This window comes from Schistocerca piceifrons, chromosome 2, assembly GCF_021461385.2.
Source record: "Schistocerca piceifrons isolate TAMUIC-IGC-003096 chromosome 2, iqSchPice1.1, whole genome shotgun sequence".
NCBI classification, from domain to species: domain Eukaryota; kingdom Metazoa; phylum Arthropoda; class Insecta; order Orthoptera; family Acrididae; genus Schistocerca; species Schistocerca piceifrons.
In genome coordinates, this window is record NC_060139.1 from 1095223550 (window position 1) to 1095248392 (window position 24843).

Genomic DNA, 24843 nt, shown 5'->3' on the forward strand with positions numbered 1-24843 from the left:
CAAAATACTTTTTAGTGCATTGCCTTCTACAATAAAGAAAATTAAAGAATTTCATAAATTCAAGGTAGATCTCAAACAATTTTTACTAACACACAGTTTTTATAGCATTGAAGAATATCTGAATATGTAAAAGTAATATTATTTATATATACTGATATAAAATATTTGTATTTATTATCCAGGTTTTTGAAACAAATTAAAGATAAGAAACTATATTGTAATTGACTACATCCATACAATGTATATTGTTAACAGATGAATAAATAGATTTATTGATTGATTGATTGTTTTACATTGGTTGCTGATTAGGTTTTATTGCATATATTTCTATTATTTTTTAAATATTTTACACATTTTTAAATACCTGCTACTTTCTGACTTGTGTATGACATCATAATTTGTTTTATATTTATGTACATTTTCTTATCAATGATTTTGGCCTTGTGTACCTTCTTCCATAGATGCTGGTTTGCATATCATTCACAGTCTACAATTTTGTAACAATTTTCCATTATGTCACCCACTGTTATACACTAGCATTAACTAGTTTTGATTAAATACACTGAATTTCTACATTGACTTATATAATGTAAAATTAACTATATTATGTAATAGACAAACAAAAGAAATATGGCTGTTAATGCTTATTATTTTCATTAATTGCAGAATATTTTTCTATTTGAAAAATGGTGATGCATCATAATCATTATGACTGCAATGCCACCTAGTAGCTTTCTTCACTTTACACTATCACTGTACTGTAAAATCAATTTGTACTTGCTCGTCACTACTTAAGGTTGACTTCATATGCACAAATGATATTATATATTTCTGGTGAGTGCTTTATTTCACTGTGTAATGTTCATCTTTTAGTATTACCTTAATCTTTTCTCACTGATGACTTATTGTAGCCTTTGGAAATGGAGAAAGCCACAATGTGTACATGAATAAATACTGTGGTCAAGACATATAAAAGTGTTTTAGTGCAATCAATGGCCACACTATCTCACAGGGTATTTATACAAATTACAGCTGTTATTAAGTGAAGAACTGAAAGAATATTTACAGCCCTCTACATATCATTCTCTTAAGGACTGTGAAGATAAGGTTGGACCAATTACTTCGCAAACAGTGGCATTTAAGCAGTTATTCTTTCCATGTTCCGTATTCAGTTGGATTGGGATGGTACATAAACATGTTGCACAACACTAAGTAATCTCTGCCATGTGCTTCACAGTGGTTTGCAAAGTATATACATAGATGTAGATGACAATAACAGTAGTGGGAATAGATAAGCTTCCAGTCCAAGTGCTATCATTGTATATCTTCCAATTCGTGTACGTTTACGTTGTCATCCATCTGATAAACCAGGAAAATTTCACTCATGCAGTCTTTGTTCCCATATTAGATAATAATCATTCCTCCTTTTGTGAATCTCAATATAACAATAACTGCATATCAAGTGTGTCTGTTCAGAGTGATGTATTTTTTAAGGTTGCCACTTAGCATCTGTATTGTGTGTTCAAAGGCTTACGTAACCAACAAAAGCAGCAACAAAATCACAGATGTGACAAGCCACACACAGAGTGTGATTGGCATGCTGCACATGCTTGGAGTCTACAAAGACAGCTTAAGTCTGCAAGTCTGAGCAGCAAGTTAATGAAGAACATCATAATGAGTGCAGAAAAACTATACAGTTTTGAGAAACTCACATACTAACTACTCAGCTACTTCCCAATAAGAGAAAAATATAAGAGGTGATTGTAACAGTACAGCAGTCTGCCAACATGGAAGGTCAGCAATAGACGACCTAAGGGCCAACAGTCCTTATGAAGCCCTGATACGTCGATGAATGACATTTTCAACCAAAAACCGTTAAGTAGTATTTTATTAATGGACTAGTTTCAGTCAAATGACCATCTTCTAGCAAACAAACATCCTAAAACAGTAACGGTTTACATACTTCTTTTTTTTTTTTGCATGGACATCATCACAGTCAAATGCTATAAGTTTGTAAGGAGCTGGTCATAAGGTTAACTTTTTGTAGTTGAGTATCACTGAAGTGAACACTTACTTATTTCTATAACATGCAACAACTAATTCTGTTTCCAAATGATGGTACGAAGAAAGATTAGGGCATAACAGTCTATTGAGAAAGATGTTATTAGGTGTGGAATGCAAGCTCAGGATAGGAATTTTCTCTCAGTCTTTTCTCAATAGGAATTTCAGTATTCAGCTTCAGAGCTTTAGGAAAACCTAAATCTTGATCTGCGGATGTGGATAAACCACTTCTGAGGGCAACATCAGTTTCCAATAATAAAATTTAATCCAGTTTTTTTCTCCTAAATGTACTAAATGTACGCGTCCTCTTTCTGTATGATAAAGTTGTGCTACATAATACTCTTTTTCTCCATCATTATTGTAATCAAAACAGTATGACTATATCTGTTCTTTTCCATACTCAGTGTGTTATGAACAGATCACTTTTCAAAAAAGATTACTGAATATTCATTATCTGGTAAACAGTCTGTGTAACTGTTTAGGAGTTCATCTCATTGGGAGGAAAGGTTACTAGTGATACTTTAGGCATCTCTATGACCCTGAGAACCTCATAAATAACATCATCATCCAATTGTGTAAGTTCTCATATGCTGCACAATGCCCAGAAATTTCAGCTTGATTTCCCAGAAAAGGTGAAAGCCATGTCATCGTAACTATTGTTGCTAGCAGATCAAAACACGCCACAGTTTTACTACTGGTTCATTGGGCTGTACAATATTTTGATGAAGAGCCATGTTGCCATAATTAGGTAAGCTGACAAAATGACCTGGGATAGCATGGCCAACTTACATTACATCCCCTCCCTCCACTGAGCACTCCCTATGTAATCTACATCCAAAGGCTCACATTCAATGCCAAAGAGGTGATTGTGTTGGTGACTGTGACTGGGAACACCTAGTGTGGGGCCCTGGCTACGGAGGCATGTATGTAGGCACTCCATCTGCCCCGGCCACCAGCTTGCTGTGTTTATTGAATGCCGTGTTTATTGAATTCCTTCTTAATTGAACTCATTGCTGGTAATCAAGCCTTGCTGGGACTACAGCTGCAGTTCCAGTTGTGAAACTCCTCTGGTGTGTACCTGTAATGACAGTGTACCAGTATTTTGACATCTGTGCTAAAATCGTGATGCTGTAATCATGTGAGTCCCAGACAAACAGTGCTTTGTGACTGCCAACTTGTCAGGACACATCAGTTGAGTGTGCTACTAGTATGCTATCAGTTACCTTCAATGGTGCAAACTGTTTGTTCAACAAATGTTTTGCCACAATAGCACAGAACCTTGTATGCTCTAGCCTTCTGAAGACCAAAATCTGAGGTCCATTTGACACTATGAACAGACAGGACACACACGCATTGTTCAACCAACTAATATGCCAGAAGAAACTGATGAACCTCAATGTTGCCAGTGCTTCCTAGTCAAGTCCCTAACAAATGATCATTATTTGCTTACGTTAATAGTACTGATGAGCCCTGAAGATTTTAAATGAGGTATTACCTGTAAGTAATGATGCAGAACAAGCTGTACAGCTGGTAGTTAGTAGTGAAAGCAATTAAAAAACTGAAGGTTAATGCAAAATGGAAAATACTTACTTCCCTTATTTCTGTTTCCTGATGGTGCATGAAAAAGACACCAAGATACATCATTATTAAAACAAATAGAAAATTTTCAACACATCCAAAAAGTAGATATATATTTCTTAAGTTACCTTGAACTGTCACATAATATGTAATCTCATCTTTCCCAAATATGTTTTCCACAGAGCATGTGTAATTCCCAGCATGTAAAGCTGTAACTGGACTGATGTAAAGCTGCCATTCGTCATTAATTTTCACACTGCTGCCTTGTACTGGTTTTTCACTGTTTGGCAGAAAATTGTATTTTATCAGTTAGCGCTAATGTTCTTAAAATAGATACAAAGTCTCATAATATAGTCTTTGTCTTACATGACAATGTAAATTAGTGTTTGGAATTTATAGTTAAAAAAGAAACTCTATAGCCACAACATGTTCCTGATGGTCTTCTTTCTCAGGTTACCTTCCATTCAGAAGGTTGTTGCACGCAGCGACTGTTATATTGACTTGTAAATAATAGATTTCAGCTATCAGTCGTCCTTTCTAAATTTTATTGGAAGATCTAGATTTCAGCTAGAAACTAGCCATTCTAAATGCACTATAATTTTTGATCAATGCATGTAATGCCTGTTGGTCAGGCTTCATCCACAGTTCATTGAATACAGTGCTCAATGAACGGTAGATGAAGCCCGACCAACAGGCATTACATGCATTGATCAAAAATGATAGTGCATTGAGAATGGCTAGTTTCTAGCTGAAATCTAGATCTGCCAATAAAATTTAAAAAGGATGACTGATAGCAGAAATATATTATTTACAAGACCTTCTTTCTGTTTGAAGTTCACAGTCTGTGATGTGCCTCATCATAAGGCCCTATTACTGAAAACTTATTGAAATAGATGTAAAACTTACAAAAACAGAAACTAATAAAATCTGCAGTGAAACAGGTAAAACACATCCAAGATAGATCCAATACCTAGCTTACTATTATAAATTAATCACTCTTTGTTGCTACAGGAATTCACATTTATTTCTGAGGTTGACATAGCTCTTTCCAAAGAATGGATGCATTTGGCATGATCTGGATCCCTGCATGTTTAAATACGAGCAATAAACATGGAACAATAACACCACATATACCTATTAGCACAAAAAAACCTCAAATAGATACTTGAAAAACAAGTATACATGTAATTTCAGAACTAGAAATCTTTTTGAAATTTGTGGTAAGGACTATGGGAGCAAACTGCTGAGATCATCAATCTCTAGTCTTACTCACTACTTAATCTAACTTAAAGTAACTTATGCTAAGGACAGACAACACACACACCCATGCCCAAGGCAGGACTCGAACCTCCAAAGGGGGAAGCCGCCCAAACCATGACCTCAGACCACATGTCTACCCCCACGCAACGAACTAGAAATGTGATTTGTAAAACAGAGGGGTTTCCTTACCCCAACAAAATAATTAATCTGATGTTAAACAGTCAAAACTTGAAACAAATGACAAACTAGGCAGTAGAGTTTTGCTCTCACTTTCTACTGCTTGGATCTTTTGTTTATTTATTCATTCTTCTACTAACGAAATCAATGTGTGGTCTTGACCATGAACAATTGCAACTAGCAGGACAAAATTAGTATAATCATGTGGCTGGTCTATAAATATATCAGGGCATTATTGGGGAAAATGTTTTAGTCTGACAGCTAGTTAATAATCTATACTACAGCAATGAGCATCTGCAATGGGGGAAAGAGGGTAGACTTGGCCCTTCCAGTTTCTAGAGTACAGACCTTTTAATGTTTACAAAATTCTTATTCATTTCTAAAAATAACAGTGCAGATTCAGCACTAGTGAACGCAACAGAAAACATTGTGGGTTTAGTAGGCATTACAAAGCTTGGCTTTGTTTGATTGTCAGGCTGTTCATGGGAGATTACGCCATTTCTTAGGTTAAGTCCCCACCTGTTCTCTGTCCCTTCCTTGCAAAGTCATTGTCAATGTGCAGTTTCAACAGCCAACACAAAGTAAAAATAGTTACAGTATACCTGTCTGACATCCAACCCCAAATTCTCAGAAGGATAGCAATTTCCTATGCTGTACAACTCTGTCACCAAGTAGCTTAACTTTTGTCTGAGAATAAGTTTGCTGAGATTACTTTTTATAAGATTCTGAAGAAAATGACCACTCTATTTATTTTCAATGTGTTCATTCATGTTTCATCTGTTGACACAAATGCACTAATGAAACGAAGAAATGCCATCTTCTGCACTAGAATACAAAAAAAGGTAAGAATTTCAAGGTTAAAAAATATCTTCTCCTGGAGTTGTAACCTTCTCAAACTGTATGTTTTACAACACAGAGCAGCATGCAGCAACTGAGTTATGACTTCTGCAGTCCAGTTGTCAAGGATGCAAAATAATGTGCAGTCACAGGCTGTTAAGAGTCTGTTCTAAAAGCCAATTTGATGCCTGTTTTGGAATGTGCTGCATAAGTTGTCAAATTTAAGCCTGGGTTACTCTTGTAAATGTAGCTTCCAAAACATATTCTGCTCAAATTCTATTATACCCACCAGCATTAAAAAATGAAAGTCATTCAAATAATGCATTTAATTAATTAACATCAGATATTAAGTTTTGTAACCAATAAAAATGTTGTACTTGATATCAGAGTTAAATAAACATTTTTATTTTTTAACATGTAACCCCCCTCCTCCACTTTGATGAGTATTAATCTGTGACATTTATCACTAGTTATTTTTGCTGATGTCCAACAAGAATTTCTGAACGAATTTGATTTTTATGTCTATTTCAAATGTTTAGTTTCCAGTCTCAATCAAATGTTATTTTTAAATGAATAATATTGTGAATCTTTTCTAGCTTTAGTTCCTAACTCATTGGGGGGATGATCAAGGTTTAACATCTTGTCAATGACAGTTTCATTGGAAACAGAATACAAGTTCCAATTGGGAAGGCATGGGGACTGAAATTGGCCATGTCTTTTCAAAGGAAATGACCAACATTCACCATTCAATTTTGAGAACTCACAGAAAACCAAATCTCAATAGCTGGACGGGCTTTGAACAACCATGGTATGACTTACGATAGCATATCACCTTTTTCAGTAAACTCATTAGATATGCTTCATTTAATTACACGAGGATGTAATTTCAGATGGTTAGATCAGATTTCTATTTTCATATCAGTCTGAATTGAATTTTCTGTTCTCCATTTTTAAGTTTCTCATGATTCTACACCATAAATTTGTAATCCCTGTAAAAAAAAACCATAAGATCAGTGCTAAAAATCCCCCAATTTTACATTTGTTCCTAGTAAGTTTTACTTCAGTTCTACATTCTTACTTGCTGTCTCACTTGTCTTATCTCGTTTTCTTTCTACTGACATTTGATGTGACTGAATTTGTTCTATGCCAAAGAGCCAAAGAAACTGGTACACCTGCCTAATATCTTGTAGAGCCCCTGCAGGCTTGCAGAAGTGCTGCAACACGATGTGGCATGGACTTGATTAATTTCTGACGTAGTGCTGGAGGGAACTGAGACACTGAATCCTGCAGGGCTTACCATAAATGCCTAAGAGCATGAGGGGGTATAGATCTCTTCTGAACAGTACATTGCAAAGCATCCCATATATGCTCAATAACGTTCATGTATGGAGTGTTTGGTGGCCAGTAGAAGTGTTTAAATTCAGAAGAGTGTTCCTGGAGCCACTCTGTAGCATTTCTTCATGTATGTGGTGTCACATTGTCCTGCTGGACTTGCCCAAGTCTGTTGGAATGCATAATGGACATAATGTATGCAGCTGATCAGATAGGATGCTTATGTACATGTCACCTGTCAGAGTCATTTCCAAACATATCAGGGGTCCCATATCACTCCAAATTCACATGCCCCACACCATTACAGAGCCTCCACCAGCTTGAACAGTCCCCTGGTGACATACAGGATCCATGGATTCATGAGGTTGTCTCCATACCCATACATGTCCATCTGCTCAATACAATCTGAAATGAGACTCTTCTGACCAAGTAACATGTTTCCAGTCATCAACAGTCCAACGTCAGTGTTGACGGGCCCAGGCAAGCTGTAATATTTTGTGTCAGGCAGTCATCAATTGTACATGAATGGGCCTTTGACTCTGAAAGCCCATATCGATGATGTTATGTTGAATGGTTCACATGCTGACACTTGTTGATGGCCCAGCATTGAACTCTACAGCAGTCTGCAGAAAGGTTGTACTTCTGTTACGTTGAATGATTCTCTTCAGTTGTCATTGGTCCCGTTCTTGCAGGATCTTTTTCAGGCTGCAATGATGTTGAAGACTTGATGTTTTACTGGATTCCTGATATTCATGGTACACTCATGAAATGGTCATACTGGAAAATCCCCACTTAATTACTACCTCGGAGATGCTGTGTCCCATCGCTCATGTGCCAAATATAACACCATGTTCAAACTATCTTAAATCTTGATAACCTGCCATTGTAGCAACAGTAACTGATCTAACAACTGCATCAAACACTTGTTGTCTTACACAGACGTTGCCAACCGCAGTGCTGTATTCTGCCTGTTTACATATCTCTGCATTTGAATATGCATGTCTATACCATTTTTCACCATGGATTCTGGCTGGCAAAGTTAAGGGAATATTTTAGGATATTTCAGAGAGGGGAGACTTGAGAGAGGAAATGCTGATGTAATGCATAATTGGCATTGTCAACACAACTTCCAACATTTAGCTTCACCATGCAATAATGATAAAACTACTGCTATGTTGCGGCAGCAATGGAAGAATAGGACAGTCAACGTGAAGTGCTTTGGACTGAGTCAATACATGATGAAGAGACCCCACCGCCACCTTTTCTTGTGCCACTTGTAACTGAGACTCATCTTTTTGCATGTATTTATCAACAATATCGATCATCAACCTTTTAAATTCCAACACTGAGACTCGAAGAATCCACTTGGTCAGGATCAAGGAAACATTGGTCATTTCTGGCTAGTGAGTTCTTATTAGCTGGCAATTTGTTACGTCACCCAGCAGCCAATACAGCCACCTCACCACACTAACACACAAGATAAGTTTACAGACCTTAGCCTACAAAACGTTTGAAAGTCCTACAGCACTGGATTATAAAGTATAAACTGTTCTCCTCATAGGTAACAATTTTATGAACACTCATAAAATCAACTGACATACCAAATTGCAAATCCATAAACACACATGAAAGAAATTTCAAAACTTTACATCATCTAATAAATCTATTAGGAAAAAAGTGATTTTTGCCACTAGTGATATTGTAGAGTATATAACTGAAAACACTATCACTTCTGCTAATGATGTACGAGATAATTGAGGCATTTCCAGCATACTACTGCCACAAATTATACCTAAAAGCATGCTGTTCTTTGAGTGTTTTTTCATTTTATGCTTGCCTCAAAAAGAGCAAAAATTTAAAGCCTACATGGTGGAATAAACTGAAAAATTTGAAATATGGTGAAAACTGCTGGATTACATCATCTCAGATATTTGTAACATCTTGAGTGTTTGATTTCCACCTGCATCCAATAACTGTTTAGCAAGGTAATGTTACACTAATGCAGTGGCTTCTAGCTTATGGAGTAATAAACAAAAGCTTACTTGGCAGCTTATTCCAAAGTACAGCTGATGTGATTGATGAATAGCAAGTGGATTGCCCACAGAATCCTTTTAGGTTTAATGTATATGGTTATACCATATATGCCCTTCACTACCATGCACTAATTTTACTTACAGTTGCTCTGCACGAAGCCTGTCCATGGAATCTGTAACATATCATGCCTCTATTGACTGCAGCCAATATAGGCTACTCTATTTGCTATGTGATGCATCACTGTTAATGGGATGTGATCAGTGAATAGTTGTACAATGACTTGTTTGTCTTTGTTGCAGTACTCAATGGTGTTTAATGCACTGTAATGGCAGACGGATTGTTACAAATATAACTGATGTTCAGACAGAGAAACACTGAAATCACAGCAGGCTTAACTTTATTTTATATTCATTTGTGTAAATAAATACATCCTGTGAAGGAAAACTTGTGTGGGTAAACAGGCTTTCACAAAACCTGCTGTTTTCACTACAGAAAGCAATGAGCTCGAAGTTCAAATGGTGTACTGTGTAGTTTATTAAGATGGCCTGCACATATAAATAAATATTCACCCCATCCCTGTGTGACAAAGATATCATGGGGAGGTATTATTATCCGAGTAAGTTAACAGAAAATTGAAGGCTAAACTATCATCAGTTATTTCATGTACCTCATTTTTTTCCCTCAACCAATCTCACTGACTGTTGGTCTTTTGAGCAGGGGTGATTAAGACATATGAAATTGCATTTTCACAGTATTGTATTACTTAAAAGTTATTATATGTGGAAGTTGCAAGTTTTCATTTTCCTACTGAGCTATGTCCTAACCTCCACCTCCCAATGTGATGAGGACTTGCATTTTTAAATGGACTTTCTCAGAGAAAAAGTCAAAACAAAGAGAGTCCAGCTGCCACAGCCATGCTGGCAATGTTGTACATCGTTGAGGAGACAGGGTGAATATTAAGCTGTACGCCAAAACTCAAGGGAATTAACATTGAATTAATGTTCCAGAACTGCCACAATGTTTCTTAACATGCACACATCCACACCTGTGCATGTTTCTGAGCATACAAAGTCTGGTGTGGCTAAATGATAATTACTTCAGCTCTGAATCTCTCTTCCCCAACCACTATATCTGGTGCCCTATACTAGGGCGCCACTATTGGGAGAGAGTAGCAAGTTTGTAGTAATTTAAAATAATTATGTGATTTTGTAAATTTTCTGTTATACTAATTGTTATCTTTCTCTGTTCCATTCATGAATGGAATTACTATATTATCATAACGAGGATGGAAATCACACTATGTGCAAACGATTCAACATAATCAATTGGTGAATTAATTCTGGAAGGAGTGTAAAAGCCAATGAAAGATAGGAAAATTCATGATCATGTTGTGTGCATGGCTGCGCTTAGTAACGTTTCTGCCAATAGTGATCATAGTACCTTCCTTAAACCAATTCCCAAATTGAAGCATTCTCGTAAAATACGTAGACATTTGAACAGAACATTAATTTTATGGAGATGTGTGTATACAATTGAACTATGCCAACAATATATTTTGATATGTGTTGGCGAGGCACCACTGAATAGGTTTTCAGTGGTATCTTCACTATTACAAATGGAATATTTCATTTTCAAAAGTATTTGTTTATTTAGCCATTTTGTAAAATTCTCGAGAGGTGAGTACACAACTTAGGCACACTGTTTCCAGTCCATTGCCTGATAGCCAGGCACAAGATGTCGCCAACATGGATGTGGCCCGGAGCTACCACGAATATAATTTCACAGAGTCTGTTCAACAAATTACAGAAATTATGACACATACCGGTGCTTCCAGTCCAAAACTGTAAAATACAAAACAGCTGTAGGTGGTAAGTGTAAAGGTGTAAAATTGCAGGCATGGTATCCAATTCAAATTGATAGCTTACCTTTACAAAGCATTTTGCTTGTGGTTGGAATTCATGGAGAACAATTCAGACATTAGGGTTTTGTTATGAAAGATAAAACACAACAGCCATACTATGTTAGGATGTCTAAAAGCATGGTGCAAGTACAGCAGAAGGATCCCAGATGGCGAAAGATAAGGCTAAAACTGGTGCAGAACAATGATGACAGGTTTAAAAAAAAATTTAAGATTTACCAAGATTTATTTTTTCACCAACGCCACCCAGCACAGAGAGAGTGGTGTGTCTGTTTACCAGAAGATCACATTAATGACTTCATGTTACACACTCACTATGTTTGGAGTCACTGTGGTATCTCCAAGTGCCTTAGTAAGATAAGCACTTATTGTTACTATCCAAATTTAAGACGAAATGTTCTGCACGTAATACAGAAATCTGTTGTGTGTCAGAAGGCTAAGCTTACAAATAAGTCAAAACTAATTGAACTACACCTGATACTACCTGAAAGACCCTTGGATGCAGATGGACCGTACCCACAAGGGAAAGGAGGTGTAAGATATGTTGTAGCACTATATGACAGCCTGTGGTCAGTGATGGCGAGCACCATCATCAGATTCATCAGGGATTATCTACCCTGAGTAGGAAAGCCGGAAATACTGTTGATGGAGAACACACTGTATTTTACAGGCAACTGTTGGAAAAATTCATGAACACTCATAACATTAAACATATACTTGTATCCATGTTTTCCATACAAGCAAGTTCCTTGGGGAATATTTAAAGAATTTAACAGATTTATCTGAACTTTCACCCCTCACAAACACAAAAGGTGGATCAAATACGTTCCCCATTCTGGCAAGTTGCTAACGATCTCCCATATAGCTCAACTGGCTTTACACATACAGAGATGCTGTTTTGACAAAAGACAAGTAGATAATTGGGAAAAACCTCTAATCAAGGTCCCTATAAAGAAAATATCTATCTGTAGTGCTAGCTGAGACCTCTGTTTTCTTTGTGTTGTTCAAATGTTTCTCATTTAAATAATGAAACAGTGTATTTTTTTCGTGCTTAGCACTACAGGTTTTGAGAATTTATTCTCATTGGCAAGTTAAAATATTTATGTAAGTATTTTATGTGCTATTTGCAAGTGTGTTGTGCGTTTCTTGCACTGTATGGTGTCATCTTTTTGAGGTTATGGTACAGTACTGTGCCTTCTACATTACAGAGATAAACACATGCACAAACACACTAAAATTTCACGAACAGTATGAATGATTTGCATATGTCTGGTTTTCTGCATAATGGAGATAGCACAACATCCTATAACCACAAAAAGACAGCTGCAGTGCAAGAAAAGCAGCACAACACAAAGATACTAATGTAAATATTTGATCATGATGATGAGAAATTCTCAAAACATGTCATGCAAAACATGAAAAAATATATAAGTAATACAGTGTTCCAATACCATATTTAAAGAATGAAGGGCAGTTGCACACTTTCCAAAAACATTGATCAAGATGAACGAAATTCCGTCAAATGTTCCTGCTTCCCACTTGTGGTTGGCACTTCTTGGAGAACCAGTTATACAAAATATTAAAACTGAAGACATTCTTAATTGTTCTTGACACCACATTCCTTTGCAACATCTTGTTTTCTTTTACATGTCTTGATTATATGCATATGATGAAAAAATTTTATCAGCTTATTTCATTGATTTTGGTAACACAAATTTTGTTGCTGATTGGCAACACATTGCAGATAATTAGTACCAATTTTAATAAACAACAATGTAATAAATGCTGTAAATTACCTAAGTTTACCTAATTTGAAGAAAAATTATTGTTGGTAGGGAGTGCTGCAATAGGTTCACTGGTTAAGAATCTGGTATGCAGCTTAATTTCACTAACATATGTGTAACAGCAGAGCATGCTTATTTCTACCTATGCCATCCCCCTCTAAAGTGTGCCAACTTAATGTGCATGCATCATTTTTATCAATAAGTATAGCACGTGACCCCCAAGTATCAGCTCCTGTCCTCAGATCCTTGCACAGAAGAGAGAAAATTTATTAATTATAAATGTGACTTTTACAGGGGAACAGGAAAGGAAATGATTAGTAGTGGTTCAGGGTACCCTCTGCCAAGTAGCATATGGTGGATTGCAGAGTATCAGTGTAGATGTAGATGTAGAACAGAGGATAGTGAGATCCTTTAACTTTTCATACCACACATATACAGGATGATTATATTTGAAGTTAAACTTTGAAACTGCTGTAGAAATAACACCACTGTTCAGAATGATGCCAAATTGCAACAGAATATTATTGGAGAAAGGGGAAAACGTATGGCAGAAGAAAAATAAAATGTATCAATAGATGGAGCTGTAAGCATCATAATTTAAAAACTACAAACAACGAATGAATCATATAACAATGCCTAAGGTGTACATTTGATGTTAAACAACATGGGTGTATAGGTGTGATACTTTTAGTTATGTAAGTCCATCCGCCACGGTAAGGTCATATCATATCAGATGGGAAAAATCAGATTTTAACTGTCCTGAGGCCAAAAACTGCATAAAAAGCATAAATCACAATCAAATTGGATTATTAATTTCCATGTGACTGGAGCAAAACAAGTTCAGTATGCTGTTCACTGTTTTTTGCAACAAGATGAAATCGAGAAGCAGCATGTTCCACAACTCATCAAAGTGTTTCCAGAGTCACATTCAGATTGTGTTGCGCAATGCATGCCTTCAAAGCAGCTAAGTTTACAATCAGAACACTGCACACAATGTCTTTCAGATAGCCCCACAGCCAAAAGTCACACGGATTAAGAGCAGGTGAATGGGACTGCCAGGCTGTAGGGAAATGGCGGCTGATAATTCTAGCATTTCCAAAATGGCGCTTCAGCAGCTGCTTAACTGGATGTGCAATGTGCGGAGGTGCGCCATCTAACATAAAAATGATCTCATTCACACATCCACACTGTTGGAGACCTGGAATGCCGTGGTTGCTTGAAAGACACTCATAGCACTTACCAGTTACTGTACAGGTAACAGAACCATAAGCAGCTGTCTTTTCCAAAAAATATGGCCCTATGATAAACGAAGCTGTAAACCCGCACCACACAGTAACCTTTTCAGGATGAAGTGGTACTGGTTGATTTGTGCATGGATTTCCCGTTGCCCAGAAATTCTGTGTATTGGCATATCCTGTCAGATGGAATGGGCTTAGTCTGTCCACAAAATCTTCCATTTCCATGAAAGCAAGAAATTCTAAGGCAAAGTTCTCTCTTGCTGGCAGTTCAACAGGAAGCAACTCCTGCACATGGGTAATTTTGAATGGATAGCAAAGAAGGATGTTTCATAGGTTTTTACACACAATGCTCACATTTGTGTCCAATGTTCCGGCAATTCTCCATGCACTACACATTTGCACACCACCACCCGTCTCCTCCTGCATTGCTGTGGCCACTGCTTCCACTGATGTCAAATCAATTCGTTTCCTCCCTCTACCAGGTACACCAAAAGAAGCAGTCTTTTCGAATTTCCAAATCATTTTCTCCGGACTCACGGCAGTCATCAGACCAACTCTTTTTCGAACCCGTCAGTGTCCAGAACTTCTGCAGAGTGATGTGTGCACAGTCATAATTCCTGTAATACAGCTTTGCAAGCAGAATGTGATCCTGCATTGAGACAGTCAAGGCGAATGTCACAGATGTGAAACAAGGAAAAGCCATGTACCCAGTATGTTTTATACCAACTTTTCAATGGGTCGTGCACATCACAATTGTTTTAATTTATGTATTCTGACAAATACAGCACCATCTACTGATCAATTTTCACTCTATTTTTTTTCTGCTGCCATACATTTTCCCCCTTCTCCGATGATATTATGTTGCAATTTGATGTCATTCTGACCAGTGGTGTTATTCCTACAGTGTTTTGAAAGTTTAATTTTAATAACTATCACCCTGTATATGCAACACATTTCTCCAAAAAGTCCCTCAAGGAAATAAAATTACACTTGGATGTATCAAATTTTCACAAGTTTGAGATATACAGTTTCTTTAAAAGGAACCTAGGACTTATTTTCTTCAATAAGAATGCTACAAGCCTGAACACAAAACGGTCTGCGCATGCATGCACTGATCTCTTTGGAGCAGGATTATTTGAGGCTTTGGAGCTAGTCAGAATAATTTCCTTCAATCAGTCAAAACTAGTTGCAACTGCCCATTGCCCGCAACTCAAACAGCTTTCACTCAGTCACAAACCACAGGAACTGGGAGACAGCCTGCGTTGAACGTATTCGCATGGTTGTGTGTTTTGAAAACATGTTTCAAGCTCAGTGTAATGCATCTTTAGATTCTGTACTTCACAGTTAATTCAACACATGTGTTTTAACGTATAGCTTATGGTTGCAGCATATTGAGAAAAGCTCAATTACTTTGTACCCAGGTACCAATTTCAATTTTTTGATGTGTTTTTACTTGCTGTTAGACATCTGTGACTTTTTAAAGAACTGATTAAATTCATTACCACAAATTACTGCATAAACATTTTAGTGTATATTTAGGAGGATTACAATTTTTAATCATATATGCCAATTACATGGTTTTGCTCTTATTTTGGGGGCTTTAATGTTTTCCTCAATTTTGCATTTTTGAAGTCTGGACCACATGAAAATGTAAAATAGGCATTTCACTGAATGAACAACTGACAAACATTTGAGATGAAGTGAGTATTATGTACATCATTTAAATTTAGTTTATGAGGCATGACATGTATGAAACTCACCAAATCAGTTATATGTAAACTGGCAATTTTAGAATCTTGCTCTCCCTTGGATAAAGTTCTGCAGACAGCCATTATTACAAATATAATGAAAGATATACTACTTACAAAAACAAATACTTACTTCTTTCTCCAGAGGCGAAGTGGTGCAGGTTCTCCAACAGAGTGGCAAGAGAGGTGCAAGTCTTCATGAAGTACAGCTATCACCTGTTGTGTGAAAGATGCTATTCGTGCAGGTACATGACTTGCTGGAGCCTGCACAATATGTCTGGATCCAGCACCTTCTCCTACTGCTGTAAATGCTGACACCCAGAATTCATAACGATGGTGCAGCTCCAAATGAGAGATAGTGTAAAATGTCTGTTCTGCAGGGATTTCAAAGTTGTCCTTGTCCTAGAGTGTAAGATTACATATTAATCAATAAAAATAGATATCATACTCATAAGACCTATGATATTCAGAGAACTGTGTATAAAGGAGAGGAATTAAGGTTCCCATTGATGCTGTAAACATAATTAAAATGCTTTGTAATGAGCGATGCGCACAATAATACATTTGCAATAAGGGGTATAACTGTTCAAATCCTGTCCCAATTCTTCTGGCTTAAGGTTTCTACGGCTCCTACAATATCTCCAAGTTAAAATTACAATGATTGTTTCTAAATGCTACAGATCTTTTTCTCTCTCTTTTCTTGTTTTTCATTATGTTTGAATTTATTTCAATTAGTGCTTTATAGTTAGTGACCTTAAAGTCAAAGAATGTAAATGATAAAGTCAAAGGATGTAAATGATAAGAAGGAAATATCTGTTATTAAGATGTTGATTTGGACTTGACATTTCAAGAAGAATCAGCTGATATTTGTTGTTGTGGCTGCAGATTCAATGAATGGAGGACATTTCAGTTTCATGCTCATTTACTACATTCCTTTCATGCAACAAGGAATAAGTGGGCATAAGCTACTTAGAATAATGGGGATGTTGCAAGTTTTGATAAAGAATATGACTGACCTTTAAGGTCATGAACCATTGCCATGATTTTCACCCCTTTTGTTTCAAGCTGGAAAAAAAATGTCAACAAAGATGGTGATTATATTCAAAAGTGGCAAATGAATCCGGAATGTTGTAGCTGTTGTCCTATGTATATGGCTTTTACTTTTCTTTTAGAATAAAACTTAAACAGTTGGAGGCATTATTTCCTGACTGACCCTTGTAAAACATAAACTGATTCTTTGAACATGTTACAAATGTTAAATGGTAATGTAAAATTTCTGTTTGTTGGAAAAGTTGTTCCAGAATGTACACTGATTAGCAAGAACATTATGACCATCGATCTACTATTGATATAAACTCATCCAGGCGATAACAGTGTCACATGGCGAGGAATTAGTGCTAGCACAATCCATGTAGTTGTGCTGTCTGTGTGTAGAGTGGGGAAAGCATGTGATCTATCTGAGTTTTACCAAGGGCAATTTGTGATTGGCCACAGGCTAAGCACAAGCATTTCAGAAACTGCAAAACTTTTGTTGGGTGTTCAAGGAGTGCTGTGGTGAGTGTCTTCAACACATGGCGAAGCCAATGTGAAACCACGTCCAGACGTCATGGGGTTGTGAGACCACCCACCGTTATAGATGTCCAACATTGTAGGTTGGTCAGACTGGTAAAACAGGACAGGTGGCAAACTGTGGTGGAACTAACACAAACTTTAATGCTAGGCAGAGTAAAAGTGTGTCTGAACACACAGTGCACTGAACACTTCTAATGATCGGCCACGGCAACTGTGACTAAAATGGGTACACGACCAATACCAATGGCGCCGGACAATAGTGCAGCGGCAGACTGTTGCATGGTCTGAAGAGTCCTGATACTTTCTATTAGCACTGGATGATGGCACAGTGGCAGAGAGTTACTTGGTCTGATGAATCGCAATACCATCTTCATCGTGCCAATGGGAGGGCACGAATCCATTGTATTCCCGGGGAACAGCTCCTTGACACGTGTACTGCAGGACAGAGAGAAGCTGGTGGCAGCTTCATTATGCTCTGGGGACCATTCATGTGGGCTTCTGTGGGTCCAATTGAACTCATGCAAGGCACCACGATGCCCAAGGAGTATCATACACTGGTTGCAGACCACGCACACCCTTTCATGATGATCATGTTTCCCGACAGCATCGGGATTTTTGAAGAAAATGCACCATGTCACAAGGCCAGGAGTGTGATGGAGCAGTTCAAGGAACACAGTGGTGAGTTTCAACTGATGTGCCATCACCACAACAGGCCATATGTGAACCAGATCGAACACATCTGGGACGTGCTTGAATGTGATGTTAGAGCTCATTGGCCCCCTTTCCAGAATATACGGGAATTAGGAAGATGAGGTGCCAACTCCTTCCAGTGATGTACCAAGGTACCACTGCTTCCATGCCACGATGCGTCACCACTGTTTTTTGTGCTAAAGGTGGACATACTAGCCATTAGGTTGGTGATCTTGATATCCTTGCTGATCAGTGTAATCTGTAAGGAAGCAGAGAGAGGATTCAGAGATGAAAATATAAAGAGAACAACAGCTATAGCACATTGATTCTATTACATTAAGACATTCTTCTGTCAGCATATAGTGTTTTTTAATGTAAGAATTAATACTGAAAATAATTTTGCATTAAATAACAATGCAATTGCAAATGTAGCTGCAACAGAGATACAGAATTTAGATCTGAAATGTTCTGACCATCACTCAGAAAGCTACAAAACTGACTTCATCATGTTAATGATGTGAGCAGGCCTGGTAGATAATTTTTTGTCTTCACAGTATAAGCTATTTCAACAAAAATGTTTATATTCTAGTGAAATCCAGGTGACCATACTAACCAAACCGATTCCATCCAGTGATCTCACATATACTTTGTACTTCTGTATTCTGCCATTTGGGTATTGTGGAGGTCTCCAAGAGACTAAAACTGTTCTTGAATCCATTATAAGAGCCTTTATGTCTGCAGGTTCACTGGGTACTGTAACATATTTGGCAAAGATGGTCAGTACTAACACTAAAACACTGCCACTTTTTCATAATTTATTTTACATATTGACTGGAGGCTTGAAGGGAAAAGAAGACAGAAGGAAAAGACTGGCAAGCTTTACGAAATGAGGGGAATTACAGAAAAGTTGCCCAGAACCCTGTGTCATGGAAGACTTACTGGACAGGTTAAGAAGGAAAATCTGATTGTTGGTGGCTACACCAGAGAAGATTTGAATACTTGAGAACTCCAAGGTGGAATTTAGGGCAATAAGCAAGGCAAAGATTACCGTAAAACCATTGTGCAAACTATTCTAGGTCGGGCAAAATGTCGACAGAATGGACCTCATTTCAGGACATTATTTTAGGAAGTCACAGCCTTGTTGAAGCAGCTGATTAATAAATTCAAGATCAGGATAGTACTAACTGATAAGAAAGGAAATCCTTACAGCGGTACCAGAATTGGATGTGATGACCTGGGAAGTATTTCCGAACTGGGCTGACTGGCTCCTACCCCTGTGGCCATCATAAGACTTGCCTGATGCACCTTCCTACCATCATCTATACCAAGCCTGTAACTGGCAAAACATATACTATCAAAGCCAGAGTCACCTATGGAATGACATGTTGTGTACCAGTTGTTATGTAAACACTGTTTGGCCTTCTACACTAGAACGACCTCCCATCAAGTTATCAGTTAGGATGAATGGGTACAGACAGAGGTTGTATACTGGTACACAAAATCCTGTTGCAGAGCCCACTTTACAACATTACAATCATGGCCTTGATACCTGTTTTACAACACATGCCATTTGGTTTCTCTTCCCTGAAAGCAGTTTCTTAGAACTCCACAGTGGGAATTGGCATTATAACATGTGCTTGGTTCTCACAACCCACCTGGCATTACAACATGTGCTTGGTTCTCACTACTCATATGGCAAAAATTTATGTTAATTTGTATGGTCTCAGCATTTCTTTCAGTAAATATTCATTTTCTTCACTCCCCTTTATTTTTCTATATCTTTTGTTTTTTTACAACCTGCCTAATTTTCTCACCACCCTTGCCTGTCTACCACATATAATGCTCTTAGCATTACTCTCTTATTGACTATTGCACACTGTTTTTTCCCCTCCCGTAATCTGTGTCTTGCTTATGACCCTTTCTTCCCCCTTTAAGTTTTCAGGTTTTCATATCTTGTCTGGTGCAGGCAATAACAACCATTCTTTCCCTCCCAACCCTTCCAGTAAGTCTTCTCTGACTTGGGACTGTGTGTACTTTTCTGTAATCCTCTCCATTTCCTAAATGTTGCCAATCATTTCTTTCATTCCTCTTCCTTTACCTTCAACTCTTTTGGCTATAAGGAGCCACTGGCCATGAAAACTTCTGCATTTCCATATCTTTTATAGATTTTATTCCTGCTGCCACCAGGTACGTAGATAATTTTTATTGATACTATTTTACATTTTCTAAGACTGATTATTTTTCTTGATTTATTTTATATATTTTTCCTTAACAATACAAACAAATCTATAGAGATTATCAACATGACAGTGTAAGGATCCTCACAAATCATTTGGACAATGTACGTATAAGAAGAATGAGTTCAAACTTTCAAATCACTTGGCAGTTAAGGAAGGCAGGGAACTTCCATTGTTTAACCTTACAGAGATTTTGAAGATATTATTATTTGAAAGATCCATATACCTCACTTGTTAACTGACATTATATTAATTCAGTAGTTGCTGTTTTAAGATAATTATAATTACAATTTTTGTTACTTCTTTAGGACAACAGTTTGTTTCTGAAGATGTGATTATAATGTCATAATATTAGCTGTGATTAATAAATCATTTTGAAACAGCTGTTGCAATTTTCATCATTCGAAAAGATTTCAAACTTATCTCAATCAATTAATGGTTTTCAAAGAGAGATGTAAGCATTGATGTTGTAGCTCTGTGGAAAAATGTGATACCTCCATTCTTTGCATTGAACAGTGAGTGATTCCTGGTACATGCGGCCACATCCTCTGCAATGTCTCACAGAACAGCAGCTGAACTCTCATCCCCATGTCCACTTACAACAACTGATCTTCGACCAGCTTCACAACCTGGGGTTCGTTTGTAACTGAATAATTCATTTGACCTAACATAAAATATGACTGCCGTACTTAGTCACAGGCTTGTCTGGCATGCCAATACAGAAAGGTCTGTTTCCATACGCAGCTTCCTCTCAGTTACTCTGATATACGATGTGCATGATTTCGGCATGCACACCATGACCTCACCAACACCCTACCACAATCAGAAGGCTAAAAGTACTATCTGCAATAACTGACTGGGTCTCATACTGGGATGGATCTCAGTTTGATGCACTCTGCCACATCTGTGGCATTACCCACCATCATACAACCACATCCCACCCACAGAGTAATGAGCTTGTAGAGTGGTGACACCATACCACCACGTGCAATAGCGACTGTTAACCATCCGTTGCCATGGGTAAAGGAATCATTGATGTCGATGCTGAAGTTCAGTCTGCAACCACAGAAGACTGTGGGTCCATCCAGTAGAGAATGTGCAGCGACAGATTTGATAGTATTCTTTTTCTTGTCGGCAGCAGATGTAGTCATTTCGACGTCTTCAATTGTTTTATATATTGTCTGTCTTGCACGACGACGGTATCTTCTGTAAGGCATCTTGGCAGCGTTCAATGCAGTTGCCTGTGCAGCAGCAGCAGCGCGAATGATCCGCTCCGCGGGCTGCACTCGCTTTTATAGACGCGCGATAGCGCGTGACCTTGATTCGGACTTAGAATATTTCACAGTGCCAGCCGCGCGCAATCCCGGACGGGAGCACTAGGTGTACTAGGTGCTCCCGTCTGCTCTGCGCTAAGTCCGCGGCTGGCGTGCTGCCAAGATGACGTAGCGCCGCCTTATCGGCGGGGTCAAGGGTCACGTGCCATGGTGGACTGTGGATGAAAGCATTTCCATGGGTGCTCCTCAGCATCCATATGGAATTTAAGAAGAAACTATGAGCTTCCCTTGCAGAAATCTTGTACAATGAATCCTTTATGCTCCCAGTGGAGTTTACGCTACTCACACCAACTCCCAACCCAGCAGACCTACTTGTATCAGCGCAGTAGATGAAGCTCCACATCCAGAATTTGAAGGTGCCACCATCTACCACACACAGTGCTCCGAAAACCTTAGAACACTAGGCATAGTCAGGTTGCGACTGTGTAATGCCATAATCTGGCCACCAGTACAACTGCCCTATTCCAGCCCATTTCCCACTCTCAACCCATATATCTTTGATATCTTGCTCAATGAAAAAACAATGATGGTCTCCTAGCACAGGTTCAGACCAGCATGGGTCCTTCTGACCCTATCGCTACATGACCCTATCAGAGGCCCGGATGTCTGTGAAAGCAGCCATGTCATATACCATCTCTGCTGCAATCAATGCACAGCTTTTTATATTGGAATGAATACCAACCAGCAGCCCACCAGGATGAATGGTAATCTATAAATTGTGGCCAAGGGCAAAGTTGACAACACTGTGGCACAACACACAGCTGAACATAGTGTGCTTGATTTCAAAGACTGCTTCCCAGCTGATGAGAGTTATCCTTACACCATATTCTCGGTTCCTGAAATCATCCAAGCCTCAACCTACAGTAGCCTACTGTCACCACACTCTCCACCCAACAGTGTCCACCTCCTCTGTCCTAGCACCTTCTTCCAATTCACATCCCCTCACCCTCATTGTGCACCACTTTCTGCCAATTCACCCACAGGTCATGAAAGGGAATAATCACATAGGCTCAATTGGGAGTAAAAAATACTTTGGTTCAGTGGTAGGATAGTGGGTAAATGCAGTCAGTCTACAGTGGAGAATGCTTACATTACACCTGTGCATATCCTTTTAGAATACTACTCACGTGTGTAAGGCCCATATCAAATAGGACAAGCTCAGGTTATTTAATTATTCAAAGACAGGCAGCGCTAATGGTCACAGGTATGTCTGTCTCTTAGGATAGCATCACAGAAATGCTGAAAGACCTGAACTGTCAGATGCTTGAATATAGATGCCAATCATCCCTCAAAAGCCTACTCACAAAGTTTCAGATACCACTAATATCTGAGGAGTCTAGGAATATACTTCAGACCTTGTGCATCACTCCTGTAGGTACTGCCAAGGCAACATTAGACTAATTACAGAACTCACAGAGGCATTTAAGCACTAATTGTTCCTCTTACCATGCCCCATACCTGACTGAAATGGGAGAAACCCTGACAGGTGGTACAATGCCAAATGCCCTCTGCCATGCACCTGACAGCAGTTTGTACAGTATCTATGTAGATGTAAAAAAAAAATTTCCCAGTGTTCACTACCTGACCAAAAATATCCATACACCCCTATGTAATGCAGAACAGACTACTGTAAGTTACGAAATGCAGACCTGCCAGTATAAAAGAAGGTGGGGAGTACTGTCTTGTCAGTAGAGAATGAATAATAGCAGAATGTGCTGGTCAGATGAGCTTAGTCACTTCAATTGTGGACCAGTCATTGGATATCACCTAACAAAACCATCAGGGATATTTCAAGCCTTCTAAAGTTACTCGAGATGGCTGTTGGTGATGTGATTGTAGTAATATGGAAATGCAATGGAACAATCATAGCTACTGAAGGACAGGGGCCATTGAGAATTGCACAGAATAGTTACAAAAATCACATAAAATCAGAAGAAGGAATCAGACCACCTAGCACTATGGCTGTATGTAGGGAGTGAAAACGAATGTGATACAAATATGGAGATACTGATCAACAATTCAATAACCACACATTTCTGTAGCTAATGGTGAGTGTCACTCAAGGTACTGTAAAGAGTGACATCGAAAGAGTTTGTCCATAAGCTGAAAATATTTCTAGCATAATTTTTCATTGTATCTATTTTCGACTCAACACCTCTTCTGTGTGGTGAGTAGCAATCTATTCTTTCCATATTGTTGTTATTCCATTCTGGACTTTTCATTGTTTAATTTATTATTTATTTATTTTCAAAGCCAAGATTTCAGAGTCAATTACCACCATCTGACTGGGAATATTCCATGGTTTTAGGAGTCTCTTGTATCAGTCTAGTGTTTTCAATATATATACTCAATAACTTACGAAGTTAATAATACTAAATTTCTCCTGGGCTCAAAACTGTCCAGTTCTGTTGTTCGTCATCCTTGAACTAGTATTCAAAATCATCATAATGTAGTATCACTATTTATTTGTCTGTCTACATTCAGTGGTCCATAAATCCCATCATGAATGAGATTCTTCAGGGTTGCGGATTGCGTCAAATTATGCATTAACTAGCAGAAGGGATAACTGCAGGCTACTTCTTTAAAGTATTAATAAACAGTTGTAAGTAATATTAATCTTTTCCCTTTGCTAATCGTGAGAATCACTTCTAGATGACATATCATGCTACACCAAAGTTCCTGTCCTTTTTCTTGTACCAGTTCATTATATGTACTTCTGTGTAGCCTACTCTCTTATGCAGCTTGCCAGTAACTTCTGATATTGCCTGCCCATTTTACGAAGCATAGTTGGACAGTGGTGCTGCCACTTTATGGCCTTCCAACTTGCCTGATTTTCTTGTAAGGGTTTACTGCCTAGGAAGCCTAGCTTTGCTATGACTCTAGAGCCACCCCCAATCCCCACCCCTTTTCTCCTTCCACAACATATTGTGTAATACAAGAATCCAAATTACTGGTGATAATTAAAAAAAGAAGAAAGAAAAAGATAATATTAACTTAGAAGTTCAACAACATTCAGCCTTTTGTCTATGTTCTTTAACACACA

At 38.1% G+C, this 24843-nt stretch overlaps 1 protein-coding gene across 1 annotated transcript in view; it reads right to left on the bottom strand.

The window, feature by feature from the left end:
• LOC124776157 (Down syndrome cell adhesion molecule-like protein Dscam2) overlaps positions 1-18947 on the bottom strand; it is a 111552-nt gene extending 92605 nt beyond the window's left edge. The window contains exons 1-4 of the mRNA XM_047250997.1: positions 18843-18947; positions 16101-16369; positions 3768-3919; positions 3652-3669 (exon numbers count right to left, since the gene is read on the bottom strand). Of these exons, the coding sequence (XP_047106953.1) occupies positions 3652-3669; positions 3768-3919; positions 16101-16369; positions 18843-18947 (544 nt within the window). The remainder of the gene's footprint in view (positions 1-3651; positions 3670-3767; positions 3920-16100; positions 16370-18842) is intronic.
• Positions 18948-24843: the final 5896 nt, after the last annotated feature.